Source organism: Ctenopharyngodon idella, chromosome 22, assembly GCF_019924925.1.
Source record: "Ctenopharyngodon idella isolate HZGC_01 chromosome 22, HZGC01, whole genome shotgun sequence".
NCBI classification, from domain to species: Eukaryota; Metazoa; Chordata; class Actinopteri; order Cypriniformes; family Xenocyprididae; genus Ctenopharyngodon; species Ctenopharyngodon idella.
In genome coordinates this window covers 12,659,193-12,675,059 of record NC_067241.1, presented here as the reverse complement: position 1 = coordinate 12,675,059, position 15,867 = coordinate 12,659,193, and the positions used below count along the sequence as shown (strand labels likewise).

The 15,867-nt window shown below is 34.4% G+C and overlaps 2 protein-coding genes across 2 annotated transcripts; both read right to left on the bottom strand.

Annotated features, from left to right (window-relative positions):
- Nucleotides 1–4,095: 4,095 nt before the first annotated feature.
- On the bottom strand, nt 4,096–6,350 carry LOC127505547 (cytidine deaminase-like). Its single transcript, XM_051881169.1, has 4 exons — nt 6,132–6,350; nt 4,835–4,946; nt 4,697–4,754; nt 4,096–4,382 (listed from the first exon to the last, which is right to left on the bottom strand). The coding sequence occupies exons 1-4, from the start codon at nt 6,301–6,303 to the stop codon at nt 4,242–4,244; spliced, it is 483 nt and encodes a 160-aa protein (XP_051737129.1). The 5' UTR covers nt 6,304–6,350; the 3' UTR covers nt 4,096–4,241.
- Nucleotides 6,351–6,543: 193 nt separating this feature from the next.
- Nucleotides 6,544–12,170, bottom strand: LOC127505546 (trypsin). Its single transcript, XM_051881168.1, has 5 exons — nt 11,304–12,170; nt 10,747–10,897; nt 10,485–10,626; nt 9,901–10,149; nt 6,544–7,366 (listed from the first exon to the last, which is right to left on the bottom strand). Exons 1-5 carry the CDS (start codon nt 11,350–11,352, stop codon nt 7,214–7,216), a joined length of 744 nt encoding a protein of 247 aa, XP_051737128.1. The 5' UTR covers nt 11,353–12,170; the 3' UTR covers nt 6,544–7,213.
- Nucleotides 12,171–15,867: the final 3,697 nt, after the last annotated feature.

Here is a 15,867-nt window from a genome sequence, read left to right as displayed (position 1 = left end):
TATAAGCACTAGTTTCGCATATACGGAAATGTATGTAACATATCACATTATATTTGCAGGATATTCCCATATATTTTTGCTAGGTAAGAGGGTCTATGGTTGGAAAGATGCGTGAGAAACCCTGGCCTGCAGCGGTCAACCTGAAGCTTTCACCTGCACACCCACTGAAGCTGAGCAGGGTTGAGCCCGGTTTCTGTCTGGATGGGAGACCTCCTGGGAGACTGGGTAGCTGCGGGAAGAGGTGTTAGAGAGGCCAGCAGGTCTGATCAACCTGTGACCTGAGTGGGTCCTAACGCCCCAGTACAGTCGCAATAAGCTGTACTGTATAAAGGGTTAACATAAATCCCAGAATATAAGGGATATAACCCTGGTTTAAAATAGTCCACACAGCACATCACATACCGCTCAACGCCCCAGTACAGTCGCAATAAGCTGTACTGAATAAAGGGTTAAAATAAACCTCAGAAAATAAGGGGTGTAACCCTGGGGCAAAAACAATACCTTAGTTAGTTAGTTTCACATCACAAATGATATACTTTATTTAATTCTTACAACTACATTACTATTTTTAATGTTTTTGAAAGAAGTCTCATCAAGCCTACATTTATTTAATCAAAAATACAAATAAAAAAAGTAATATTGTGAAATATCATTACAATTTAAAATAATGGTTTTCTATTATTAGAAAACGTATACTCTGAGTCAGTTACTATGGTAAATTAGCATACTATGTGAACCTAACCTGGTCGGGAGCAGGTTTTCTTCGGTAAACCCAGAGTTTCTTTCGGTCTCATCACCCTGTATAAATCGCAAGCGATGTTTAAATACTTCATTCATTCATTCACTCTGCAAAAAATGCTTTTCTTACTGGGTATTTTTGTCTTATTTAAAATACAAATATCTTAAAATTCTTAAATCAAGATGGATTTTCTATATAAAAAATTATATAAGATATTTAGTCTTGTTTCCTGGGGGAAGTGCCTTTTACTTAAGTAAAATCATCCGCCCGTGTGCTTATAAAAATAATCTTAATTCAAACGGAAAACAAGATTATTCGGTGTCTATTAGCCTACTACATGCAAATTTACACAAATCCACTTTACGAAGTGGAACGCACTTCATTCGATTCCCCTGAGCGTAAGTGCTTATAGGGAAGTTCGTGAGTGCATGTCTAAAATTGGAGTGGAACGCAGCCAGATTCAACCTACTCAGAGTTGATCGAACTAACTCAATTCAGCTGTTCTGAAAAAGAAAACTCAGAGTTTCCCATCTCAGAGTTCAAGTATCTCATAACTGAACAAAACCAACCATCATATAAATCTCGTAAAGAAACAAAACAGATGTCATTGAATCTCATAACTGAATAAAACTGACCGTCATTGAAATCTTGTAATGGAACAAATCCAACCATCATTGAAATCTTGTAATGAAAAAAAACGACTATCTTCGAAATTCCGTAAAAGAACAAAACCGACCATCATTGAGATCTTGCAATTGAACAAAACTGACCATCATTGAGATGAACAACAAAACCGACCATCATAGAAATCTCGTAACAAAAAAAAAAACAACCGTCATAAAAATCTCATAAAGTAACAAAACCGTCCATCATTGAAATCTTGTAATGAAACAATACTCACTGTCAATACAAAACCAACAGTCACTCAGATCTCGTAACCGAACAAAACTGACCATCATTGAAATCTCGTAACTGAACAAAACCGAATGTCATTAAAATCTTGTTAAGGAACAAAGCTGACCGTCTTTAAAATCTCGTTAGGGAACAAAACCGAATGGTATTGAAATCTCGAAAAGGAACAAAACTAACTGCCTTTGAAATCTCGTAACCGAATAAAACAGACCGTCATCGAAATCTTGTAACAAAACAAAACCGACCATCATTGAGATCTCGTAACAAAACAAAACCAACCGTCATTGAGATCTCGTAACAAAACAAAACCAACCGTCATTGAGATCTCGTAACCGAACAAAACCAACTGATATTAAAGCTAGTTAAGAAACAAAGCCGACCTTCATTAAAATTTCGTTAGGAAACAAAACCAAGTAGCATTGAAATCTTGTAATGGAAAAAACTGCCGTTGAAATCTTAGAATGAAACAAAACTGTCAGTAAAATCTCGTAAAATAACGAAACATACCGTATTGCGATCTTGTAACTGAACAACTGAAAATTTGACTGACTGACAATGAAAAGCGACTGTCATTGAAATCTCGTAACGAAACAAAACCGACCGTCAGTGAAATCTTAATGGAACAAAGCTGATCGTCATTAAAATCTCTTAACGAAAAAAAAGAACTGTCATTCAAATCTTGTAACCAAATTACACCGAATGACATTGAAAACCGACCGTCATCTTGTAACGAAACAAAACTGACCGTTATTAAAATCTCATAACGAAATGAAACCGATTGAGATCTTGCAACCAAACAAAACCGACTATCATTGCAACCTTATAATGGAACAAAACTGATTAGAAGATTAATATATATATATATATATATATTCAAAGATGACGCACAAAGACATCAAGAATCAGCACATGAATCTTAACAAAGGTGACAATCAAAAGTGTCATGCTGGGTACAATAGAACAAAACTCCCAACTTGCATCACAGCATGAATAAAGTATGCAGCTGAATTGTTCTATTATGTTCTTTAATTCTAACTATTTGCCTTTTGCTGTGGTTTTTGTTCTTTTAGTAGCTTTTTGTGATGTCCAGAGTTGATCTGATTGTCTGAATATTTTGTTTTCACCATTGTTGAGATTCATACTGTTGTTCTTTTTAAAAAAAAAATTATCTTCAAACTTCTAACTGAATTTTACAATACAGTGTAATCTCACGTTGCAGGGTTAGTAATGCAAAGGTATTATTGGCACAACACAATTATTACATTCAAATGACATCAGTGGTTCAGGTTATTTCACAATGATTATGAAATCATCAGCTGATCTCATTTCAGCTTTCTTTGCTACTACAAATGTGTTTGACAAACACACTGTCACAGCAGCCAGAAAAAACAAACATATTATAAGAGTTAAGAGCCCAACAAATGCAAACACTGATCACCATTAGGGTGACTTCAAATGAAACAAACATAAGCGTTAAACTTCTGTTAATTTTCAATAAGAACTTCTGTAGATGAATGACAGAAATAAAGTCAACCTGGTTAGTAGTGAAGCTATAATGCTGTTTGTGGAGTTGTTTTTTGAAACATCAGTATTGAATTTTTGAACTATGTCCATATGTAGTGTTTTTTTTTTTTGTTTTTTTTTACAGTAAATACTGTTATTTGTTTTAGTCAGCGTGTAATGCTGTACATTTATCCTTCTTTAACACAAAGTTTATGTATGGTAATTTAATACAAGTCTAATGATTTTCAGTCCACAGCAAAAATTAGTAATTAAATTAATTTTAAATAAATTATGCTCATATTAAAAATGATAAATGTGGAATTTTAAAATGGCCTGAAATTGTAAAAATAAAATAAAATAAAAAATAAATAAAAATAAAATAGGTCATCAGCTGTAGCTTGATAATTCCAGTGAATGTAATTGTCACGAAGCGACCCCTGGAGATCTGCTTTGAATAGCGTGAGGGTTCGTTTGTGAGAACCCTTTCAAGGTCCAGAAAGGTACTAACGACACTGTTAAAATGGTCGACGTGACTACAGTGGTTCAACCTTAATTTTATGAAGCGATGAGAATATTTTTTGTGCACAAAAACAAAAAAAAATAACTTTATTCAACAATATCTTTTGTTCTGTGTCATTCTGCGACGCTGTTTACATCCATCCCGTTGAGAGACAGACGGAAGAAGCGGTACCGGCCAGGCAAGGAGGTCTGCGGCTTTGAAATTTCGAGCCAAATAAAGAACTAATTTCACGATGACAGAAAAACAATTGGGCCCCTTTTACTTCTCCATACATTATTACTCAAAGACAGTGTTTATGTACCAATGCAAAATAAAAGTCAAAAGGCATGTATTTCACAATAAAAGTCAAAGTGGCAGGTATTTTAAAATAAAACTACCAAAAAAGTTTGACGCGGTGAGTCAATTATTAACCACACAACAGTTCAGAATAGGATTATTATTTATTAGTTTACACATTCACTGTATGTTTTCATTGCGAAATAATAGAACCACACATCCATTCAATACATTATAAATCTATCCTACACATTTGCTTTGTAACATAACTAAAAAATTTCAGCTTTATTTCTAAAAGTCAACAGCCGAATGGTTTTTCGGTCTTGCCCTCAGGTCATCAGGGCCAAATGAACATGGCAGGAGCTCCTCCACTGTCATCAGTTTGTAAGATCCATCAGATTTTGACAGATAAACGTCCCACTGTGAGCCAAACTGCAAAAAAGATGACGTAACTAGTCTGTTAGCTGACAGTGTTATTGAAAGGTGAAAAGTTATTTGTGCCGTGCGTTATTCACAATGCAATTTTGTGTTTTTTGTTGTTCTAAGCCACACCTAAATTTCTCAAAATTTCCTATATTTCTACACGTGCAGTTTGTCATCGTTGACTCATGTTTTGGCTCTGTTCTGAATGACGACTTGTTTTTGCATGCTACAGAGTAACTGCACGTTTTATATGTCTTTGTAAATAATAGTAATAATATCAATGATAATTATCAGCAATTTTATTTTTTTTTAGAAGAACTAACCTCTCTCATGAACTGCCTGCAGGCTCCACATGGAGAAATAAACTGATCTTCAAGGTCACTGCACAAAACAATGTATACCAGGAATGTTACTCAACAGTATGTACTTATACTTCAGCCAATACATATATATCAAAATACCTGGCAATTGCGATGGCTTTGAAGGTTGTATGTCCTTCAGACACAGCTTTAGATATAGCAGTCCTCTCAGCACACAATCCAGTGGTGTAGCATGCATTCTCTACATTACAGCCTGTTAACAGCACATCACCATATACTGATGAATCATGAACAAACACACACAGATGTACTGTAGATTTATATATAAATTAATGTCTCATATTGCCTGTCGGGTTTCCTTTTGGGACATCCATTTAGCACATGCGAAATAAATGTGAAAATATAGTTGCAGCATAAACAAATATATATACACTACTGTTCAAGAGTTTATGGTCTGTAACAAGTTTTTTTTTTTTTTTTTGAAAGAAATTATAAATGTTAAGCCCAAAGTATACTTCACTTTTTTTTGCCCCACTTCCAGCCGTAGCTACAGCGACAATGGAGGCCTATATAGACGGGAGATTGTGCGCAGAGGTTAGAAAGTACCCTCATTTGTACAATTCTAGCATGAAAGAAGACAAAGATGTTTATATGGGTTGTAACTTGTGGGAAGAGATTGCTCAAAACTGCGCATGCGTCGAATGCCTGTGTATGCGTACGAGTCAAATTCGACTGTGCGTGTACACTAGTTTTTTACTAACACAACTAAAAAAACAAAAGTATACCCAGGGCTTTATTCAGCGAGGATGCATTAAATTGCATTAAATTCAAAGTGACAGTAGAGACATTTATAAACATCCAAAAGAATTTTATTTCAAATAAATGAAATTTCTAAATATCAAAAAATCCCGAAAAAAAGACATTTTCAACACTGATAATAGTAATGTTTCTTGAGCAGCAAATCATCATATTAGATTGATTTCTGAAGGATCATGTGACACTGAAGACTGGAGTAATGATGCTGAAAATTCAGCTTTGATCACAGGAATAAATTACTCTTTAAAATATAATACAATAGAAAATGAATTGTTATATTACATATGTTATATTACAGTATATATTACAATTATATTAATGTTTTTACTGTATTTTTTGATAAATTCAAATAAATGCAGCCTTGGTGGACATAAGAGACTTTAAAAAACATTAAAACGTTTGAATGATATATATGTATTTGTAGCTTTCCAATATATATATATATATATATATTTATATATATATTTTTTTTTTTTTCGAAAGCTACAAATACATATATACCATTCAAACGTTTTAATGTCGCTGTATATATGTGTATATATATATATATATATATATATATATATATATATATATATATATATATATATACACTCATATAAATGTATAAGAGTATCCTCACCTGTGAACACACGTCCATCGCTTGTTAAGACAGCTGCTCCAACCCTGAATTTGCTGTAGGGACAGTACGCCAGGTTTCTGGCTTCCTGAGATTTCTGAACAAGCGCTTGTGGGCTCCAGCTATCCATAATGCTGCTGACTGGAGACTCTGTTCCAACAGACAGGCACTGCATGGCTTCAAGTCACGAAGTGGAGTGTGTGTGTGAGTGTCAAGTGTGTGTGTGTGTGTGCGTGTGTGTGTGTTAAAGGAGGAAATTAGTGATGCAAAGATTCTTTGACTCTTACAATGGAGTAATTCGCTAAAGCAATGCCAACATTGCTCGCAAAATTCCCATTTACTTAATTTATATACAGCATTCACCCTTGGGATATAGGTGAATTTTCATGAACAGGACTGTGCATTGCACCGGTCTGACGATCATTAGACAGAACACGCTTAACATAATAAATAAAACATTTTCCACTTACCTTGATGTGGTTTAACCATTTATTCTCATACTAGAAAATATTTAATTGAGGTAGTGCACAGATGGTAACGAGACGGATGAGTAAAAATGATCCTGTTTACTCAGTCCAGAGGTCAGACACTCATGTGGAAATGACCGCAATAAAGACACAAGTAAGAGCTTGTTGTAAACTTTATGCATTTAAAAACATGACTGTGACAGTTCCATCAATCTTACTGACAGCTGGATTTCTTCCTGGACATTTTCTCTTGAGGTGCATCGTGGGATGCTTTTTAAATTGTACTGAATACAAGTTTTGTAAAGAAGTTCATATATAGTCATAGCTTATATTTGCCTACATAACTTCAAGCATTTAAGGAAAAGCTTTTAGATCAAAAGAGAACTCAGTCAGTTGTGTTACTTTAAAACATAGAAATATAAATGAAAAAGTGCCATAACATTCTGTAAAAGACAAAATATAGTTAATTTAAGTGTTTCACTTAAAAAGTACAAAATATGCATGTTACTCTATAAACTTCTGGATGAAATCATTTGAATGGATCAGTACTTGAAGTAGGATTTATTGTTAAATTACATCCTTTTCTTAATTCTTCCCACATTCAGCTAAACATGTATTTTAGCTTTCAGAGGTGATGATCCAGTCGATCCAGCGGTTGTAGTTCCTGACTTTTGTGTACACACCAGGATAGTATGGAAGAGCACAGCCGATTCCCCATGAAACAATGCCTTCTAAAATCCCATCACATATGAGAGGGCCACCTGAATCTCCCTGTGAAAGACAGCAGCATGTGCAAACAGATTATTATTATTATAATATAGATATTATCCTCATAACACTGGAACAGAAACAGAATACATATATATATATATATATATATATATATATATATATATATACACACACACACACACACACACAAAACACAAAACATTTATTTACAATTAAACAGGAAAAAAAAAAAGTGGTCTCACTTCTGGATCCCATTGCTTGTGTGTTATTCTGTAGTTTAAGCCAATTTGTACTTTTTTTTTTTTCCTTTGTTAAAAAGCTATAAATATTATCTATTGTGTACCTACAGTAAGTTCATACAGATGTCACACCTTGATTTGAAATAACATAAAGAGTCTGAACATAAAGCCCTGAATAGCTGTGTCATATCAGAGTACATCTAACATCTCCCTGAATTGTCAGCAGTTGACCGCACCCTTATTCCCAGAATGCATTTTTCACAGAAAAGCCATTGGCAGGACCCTTGGGAGGGATTGTGTGCCATCATAAATTAAGGAAACTGCCAATTGCCGTGACAAAGCAGGTGTATGAGGTGTCAAACTAAATTCAGGAAGAGCTCAGAAAAGGTTTGAACAACCTTGTAGCTTGTAGTGTCGCTAAAATAGTGTCATTTTCATTGCATCAAATCAGGGTTTTAAAACCATAAATAAATAAATAATAAAGAAATACACTTTTGTTGCTTAAAATAAAATAAATGTTAACTGAAATAAAATAAAACATAAAAAACTTAAACTTATTTTATTTCAGCTAGTTGTCAAAGCATTTTTTCACATTCTCATTTAGTTTAACTTGATGTACTAAAATAACAAACTGAAATAAAAATAAATAAAAACTATATAGACATAAAAAAAAATCTGAACTCTATATGAACTATAATAGTATCTCAATGAATAGCCAAAATAATGTTGGTTTATTATTATTAATTATTAATAATAATATTATTATTTTCTTCAATATCACTATTTTTGCTGAAATTATTGAGAAAACAAGAAACCAGCTATTTCTTTTGTGTTTCTCTTTGGCTTCTGTTATTTGGCTTCGGGTTCCGGAAGTAAAAACTCCCATTCATTTTTTCTATAGGGGAATTGATATTTTTACAATAACTTATAAACCTTTAAAAACAGGTTGTTACGAGGTTGTTAATCGAAGGTATTTGCCTCTGTTGAAGTCAGCAACATGCATTATTTCAACATATTTTGTTTAAATAATCGTTTTTTTAAATAATCGTAAATAATCGCAGAATTCCTGGTGAAACACTACATTACCCATGATTCTGCAGAGACATCTCCACCAATCAGAGAATCGAAACAAGCAAATCTTGCCAAAAGAACTTTTTAAATCCCATGAAGAACTTTTTTTTCCGAATCCCATGAAGCACTGCGAATGATGTACTGCAGAAACTCCCCAAAACAAGCAAACTTTTAAAAAAATGGCTGCAATAAAGGCCTGGAAAAGCATTTCAAAGTGTGAAACCAAGAGTCTGGTGATGTCTATGGGTCACAGACTCGCTCCTGTGATTGCTTGCAAGGGATTTACAACTAAATATTAGCTTTTACACTTTTACATTGGCTTTGAGTTAAACCGTCCCAATACTTATGCTCACATAGGCAGAGGGATGAAACTGTAAAAGTGCTGCACTTCTTAGTTGGTAAAACATTCTGTGTTGAAACAGTCAATAAAAAAATGTGACATTCTGTATGACACCACAGCTAACAGAGCAATTTTGTCTTTATTGTTCCAATACTTATAGAGGGCACTGTATTTAAGCAATAAGGTACGAGAGGCTGTGCTGTATAGCGAGTAAGTCACAGCTGAAGGGCGTTGTTATTTATTCACGATACAGCACTAGCCTCGAGTACCTTATTGCTTTTATAAAACGGTTACCACACAATACAAATATTAAAGCCAGAAATATGTATCAATGCAACTTTCATGAAGTAAACTTTTTCTAAAAGCCTTCCTTCCGCGGGAAAAAATAGTCCCTGACCGTGAACAGCAACAGAAGTTACATTTTCACACCATTAGATGGCGGCAAAGACTGTCTTTATGAGTGTGTCAGTCAGTAGCGAAGACTTTTACATTGAAAAGACTGAATTGTTGTGAACACGGAACAAGACGCAACTGAAAATGCTTTGACTTGCGCTGTCAGTCACGGGAAAACCCCTTAAATGTTAAAAGGACAAGATAATACATCGGACATTTAAACAGATTTTTTATTATGAACATAGGACTGACCTGAAGGAAAATGCTAATAAACTCGCTAATTCTATATTTTTCTCATATATTCTCAATATATATATATATATATATATATATATATATATATTAAAATAAATGTATAAATAGTTTATATATACAGTTCATAATCAACATCTTTAAATCAATAGCTTTATATCAATAATATCATTTTATATCAAAGTTTGTAATGTGATGAAAAAGTGGACTGGCACTGTTGCACTCTATTCCATTTGTTGTCACTTGTGTTGTGGAAATTAGATCTGCACTCTGATTACCTGGCAGGAGTCTTTCCCTCCGAAGCGCGAGCCTGCACAGATCATGTTGTCGTTGACTCTGTAGTAGTAGTAGTATTGGCAGTTGGGGATGATCTCCACATCCACTGCGCGCAGAATCGGTGACAAATAGAAGCTGTACAGTCGTGTCACTCCCCATCCGCTCACGGTGCACGGTCCAACTAAATCACTGTCTGTAGTTGGCAGTGGGGCCGGCTGAACATTAGCATTCATCTGAGCTGGAACACTGAGCTGGGAATAAATAATTACGATGTCTTCACATGAGGTGTGTAATTTTTGCATAAATTAAAAATATAATGACAGTTTCCAAACAGGTTTCCCTAAACACTCCCCATCTGCCTCTGGGCAAACAAACAGATAGCCCCGCCCCAGAGCTCACTTCATCGGATTATATTATAATACAAAGCCATTAAAAAAATACAGGTATCAATTGATCACTCCACACTTAATTGGGATATTGGAGAAATTATCAAACAAAAAAAGAATTTCTGTTGCAGGATTCATCTTGTCAGTATCTGTAACGTTTCAGTATCAGTAGCTTCTAGTATTTTTATTATGTTTCCTACCTTAATGAGCAAGATGTCATTGTTAAAAGTTTTTGGATTGTAGGCAAAATGACTGTAGACTCTGGAGACATTATGTATTTGCTCAAATCCCTCTTCTACCATGAGATTGTGCTCACTCAGCACCACCTGAATCACGCTAGCCCTGTTGATCCAAATACAATGAAACAATTAACTAATTAAATAACTCAAATAAAATGTTTTAAAACCTTTTGAGTAAATCTAGATCAGTGAAGCGAGCATGTTGACGTGTTGCAGTACGTACGGTCTCCAGCAGTGGGCAGCAGTCACCACCCACTGGGGCTGAATGAGGGTTCCTCCGCAGTAATGCTTCCTGTCAACCTGAAGAGACACCTGGTACTTGATGGAGTAAGGCACAACCTCTTGACCCCCAATGATCCTTTGTGGTAATGTATCTAGTGAATATAAAGAACAAGAGGAAGTCATTATAAGGAACAATATGGAGTAAATGTTATTCACATTTTGCTATATAGGCTATATATCCATAATTTTAGAACATTTATAGATTAGATCATGTTAAAATGCATTCTGAAATTTCTGTTACGCAGTCAGAAAACCAGTGACCTGCATACCTCGATTTTAGCTTGTTTATGATTATATACATTTATATGTGATTTTAAATGGGCATTAAAAAAAAAGCATGACTTCATATTAAATGCTACATCCTGAAATTTCTAATTTGGATCAGACTTGTGGATGGATACACAACCTCTTCATATTAAATTAATTACTTATAATTGTGTAGAACAATGGCATATGGAGTCAAATAATTGCTATTTAATGAAGAATTGAATTGCTTACCTCTGACCGTTACAGCGAGCACAAGAAATACCCACAATAACTGAGCCATTCTTCCAGTGCTTTAACAAGAAAAAAGCATCCGAAACACAAGTAAAATATTGTGAAAGCCTGTAATAAATGAAAACGAGTCTCTCAATGAAACGCTGAAGTCTTTATGTCTGCTTGCATCCTTCAAAACTGTACAATAGCAACCTGATACAGTTCAAGAGTGCAGAACAAATATCTGATCACAAGATCATGTCACTTTTTTTTTTTTTTCTTTTACAAGTTGATGACTGTATTACAAGATGCTCTAATGCCTTTTACACATACATTACGAGAAGAAGGAAATAAAATATCCGAAGACTCACCAGTGATAATTCCTCACCTTCCAAGCCTTGAATGACCTCCAACTGCTGATTTCTGTTCTCTTAGAGCTTTTATAATGACACCATATCCATGTCCAGTGCTTTTGTGGGCTTGTGAAACAACAAATTGTACGTTTATCCCAGAGTATAAGAGACACTGACCTAGTACCTGACAAAGCTGAAGTCCCTCAGTGTCATGCATATCTGATTCAACGCTCTTTATGATCACTTATTGTTTGCTGGTGTAGTGAACAACACCCTGTTCAGCCATTTCAATGGCAGCGTTAAATACAAGTACTGTGGGTGTTGTCAGTTAAGCGTTTCAAAATATCGCAAGCTTGAGTTACATGGTCAGAAATGTTTCAAAGTGAATGAGTTATTTTTCATCATTTTGCTTGGAAATTACATGTGACTGTTTTTAGCATACTGATTGTACAGTATGCAATCCTTATAAATAAATTACCCAGAACAGAAAGAGATTTTCAAAATCGGAGCCTGAAATTGTTCAACATCACAAATGATTTGGCGCTAAAGACCGGTCACGTTTTAAAGGGATAGTTCACCCAAAAATTAAAATTCTGTCATCATTTACTCGCCCTCAAGTTGTTCCAAACCTGTATGAGTTTCTTTTTTCTGCTGAACACAAAAGAAGATATTTTGAAGAATGTCAGTAACCAAACGGTTGATGGACTCTAAGGAAAAAAAATACTATGGAAGTCAATGGGGCCCATCGACTGTTTGGTTACCCATATTCTTCAAAATATCTTCTTTTGTGTTCAGCAGACGAAATAAATTCATACAGGTTTGGAACAACTTGAGGGTGAGTAAATTATGACAGAATTTTCATTTTTGGGTGAACTATCCCTTTAAAACGTGACCGGTCTTTAGCGCCAAATCATTTGTAATGTTGAACAATTTCAGGCTCCGATTTTGAAAATCTCTTCCTGTAAATAATAACAGAATTGTCATTTTTGGGTGAACTATCCCTTTGACTAATGTGCAGAGTATTTCTTAAAGTTTTCTTGTGCTTAGTCACAGTCAATATGGCATGCATTCACCTAAGCAAGGCAGAGTGGGTATTTATTCCCCATTAGCGTCCTAGCGTCCATTCGAAAGGGAACATCTCAGATTACAAATGTAACCTTGGTTCCCTGAGAAGGGGAACGAGACACTGCGTCTCATTGCCATGCTTCTGGGTTGCCTACATGATCCCTTCAGACGATGACGTTCTCTAGGCGCCCTTTTATACCTCACGGTCACACTCGTAGTGATGTCATAGGTTGTCGCGGTCATTACGTTTGGCATGCTTTAACACGTGCTTCAGAAATCAGTCATGCTGAGGCGTTCCCGATTAGTGTCCTGGGATGCAATGTCTCGTTCCCTTTCTCAGGGAACCAAGGTTACATTTGTACCCTGAGACGATCTATGGATGCTATTTATGACATGGTTCTCAAATTTACTGTAAGCAATTGTAACTCTAATATAAGAAATTAATCATCTCCTTTCTGGCATTAAATAAATGCATTATATTCTGATAGACGTGCACATAATGAAAGCATTATTCCCCAGATATATATTTATATCTGTATATGCATCTAAAGAGTTGCACAAACCCAGACTATGATTTATTTAACTTGTTTGTTTTTTATCTGACAACATGCTTTTCCCTGCAAACACATCCCACTTCTCACAATCTTATTGTCTTCAATCCTTAATCCTCCACCTCACACCCACTCAGACTGTAGGAGTTTTATCAAAACAACAGTTGACCGCTTACAGAACCGCTTTAAGACTTAAGTTTGGCATTATAGGAGCTTTACCGAACATGAAGATAAAATCAGATCGTCTCGGGAGTGTCTCAAATCTGTCTGATTTGGTTAATTTGATACATCAGTATTGAAACTTTGTTTATATTAGAACTACTTCCATTATGTAGTGTTTTTCTTTTTACAGAAAATACTGTAATTTGTTTTAGTCAGCGTGCAATGCTGTACACAAAAGGTGAGGCTGGTTTTATATTATGTATGGTAATTTAATACAAGTCTAATGATTTTCAGGCCATTTTAAAATAATGCACAAAAATTAGTAATTAAATAGAATTAGTTTAATTAAAATTAATTACATTATGCTAATGTTAAAACTGCTAAATGTGGGATTTTAAAATGGTCTTGAATCATTTTGAAAATAAAATAAATAATCTAAAGTTCTTCCACATAATTATGTAGAATTTTTGGTTTGGAATCATTTTGCAAATTAAAAAAAACAACAACAACATTCCACCATAAACAGCTATAAAAGACTATAAGCTTATTATATGATTAACACAACTGTGAAATCTATAAAATAAAAGATTGAATCATTTTGTTGAGTCTTGCCAATACATCCGTATTGAAACTTTGTTTATATTAGAATTGCTTCTGTATTTTTTTTTTTTTTAACAGTAAATACCTTAATTTTAGTCAGTGTGTAATGCTGTATATTTTTCCTTTAACAAAAGATGAGGTTGGTTTTATATTATGTATCGTAATTTAATACAATCCTAATGGTTTTCAGGCCATTTTAAAATAAAGAGCAAAAATGAATAACTAATTTTAATTAGTAATTTTTTGCTCTTTATTAATTTTAATTAAACTAAATCAAATAAACTATCCTCATATTAAAAATGCTAAATGTGGTATTTTAAAATGGTCTGGGTTCATTGTGAAAATAAAATAAAATAATAAAAATAAATAAAACAGGTCATCACCTTTAGCTGTTTTTCATCTAAAGTTATTCCACATAATTCATTCCCTCCCAAACTTCTATAAGATACTTTTTAATTTTTTTTTATATGGTTAACACATAAAATTTTGTTGAAACTTGCCAACACTCCCACCATGTGGCAATCTCAGCAGAGCCACATCCAGCAGTGCTGTGACATCACTGTCACCCTAATTACCATGACAAGTGTATTGGTGGATGATCCCATTTAAGAGGTCAGATATTAATGAATGACGATTCATTAAACCAACGATTAATAGTCTTCTGACAACAGAACGGTCCACAAACTCTCTAATAAACCATGACAGGATCCTGAAGGGTTCTGAGCAGTGAATCTAACACAGAAGCCAGAGGCATCATGTCACGATGATGAGGAAGGGGGCTAATCACTCTGTTGTGGTAGCACCAAAAGAGCAGAACAAGAGATCAAGTGTAAAAATGGCAGCGGTCAGCACCCGGGGGGACCCAGCCATGAGAAAATAGAGAGAGCGACAATAAATGAGACGTAGATTGTGCTGTGTCAGATTCAGACGAGCTCATTAGCTAACACTGGCCAAAGAGATCACACCGAGAACAAGACGAGGGCTATTTCAGCACCGCACCTTCATTTTTAATGATCCGTGCTCCAGATCTGGGCCAATCCCACAATTCCCAGCAGACAGCGCTTATTAGCAGCTTTTCTGCTGGTCCAAATGGTCAAAAATTCGTACTTGGCCTGTAAATATTTTAATTTGCCCCACAACTGATTTATTTTTTGCAATGTTTATTATGTGAAAAAAGGAAAAGAATGTAAAACTATATAATATAAATATATTTTAAATATATGTATATAAAATAATTATATATATTATGTTTTACTTGCTTAAACATAATCCCATGACTGCTATAAATTTCTAAAATAAACTAAACTAAAATAAAACAACCAGTTAAAAGTAACTGCAAAACTGGACATTTAGTTCTGGAAAATGATCAAAAGACCATTTGATTTCAGATAACACTTGTTTTGTTTTTGACATTTTGACAATCTTTAGCCTATCAGAAATGAATCTCGCATTTTTAACAAAACCTCATCTACAACTTGAATAGAGATTTAAAATTAGATTAAATTAAATAATAAAATACAATAAAATAAAATAGTTAAACAATTGAAAAATGGTTCAGACAAAAAAAAATGGTTTTGACAAATTTCAGCCTATCAGAAATGATTCCCTGCAAACACATCCCATTTCTCACCATCTTATTGTCTTCAATCCTTAATCGTCCACCTCACACCCACTCAGACTGTGGGAGTTTTATCAAAACAACGGTTGGCCGCTTACAGAACTGCTTTAAGACTCTCTCTTGGGAAAAGTTTGACATTATAGGAGCTTTACCGAACATGAAGATAAAATCAGATCGTCTCAGGAGTGTCTCAAATCTGTCTGATTTGGTTAATTTGATACATCAGTATTGAAACT

Excerpts from the sequence above, each read along its gene's own strand:
- LOC127505547 (XM_051881169.1), bottom strand. The coding sequence starts at position 6,303 with ATGCAGTGCCTGTCTGTTGGAACAGAGTCTCCAGTCAGCAGCATTATG. Across the intron at positions 4,755-4,834 it reads AAAGCCATCGCAATTGCCAG|TGACCTTGAAGATCAGTTTA; the intron begins GTATTTTGATAT and ends TGTTTTGTGCAG. Across the intron at positions 4,383-4,696 it reads GCAGGCAGTTCATGAGAGAG|TTTGGCTCACAGTGGGACGT; the intron begins GTTAGTTCTTCT and ends TCTTTTTTGCAG.
- LOC127505546 (XM_051881168.1), bottom strand. The coding sequence starts at position 11,352 with ATGGCTCAGTTATTGTGGGTATTTCTTGTGCTCGCTGTAACGGTCAGA. Across the intron at positions 10,898-11,303 it reads GCTCGCTGTAACGGTCAGAG|ATACATTACCACAAAGGATC; the intron begins GTAAGCAATTCA and ends TATATTCACTAG. Across the intron at positions 10,627-10,746 it reads GCTGCCCACTGCTGGAGACC|GGCTAGCGTGATTCAGGTGG; the intron begins GTACGTACTGCA and ends TTGGATCAACAG.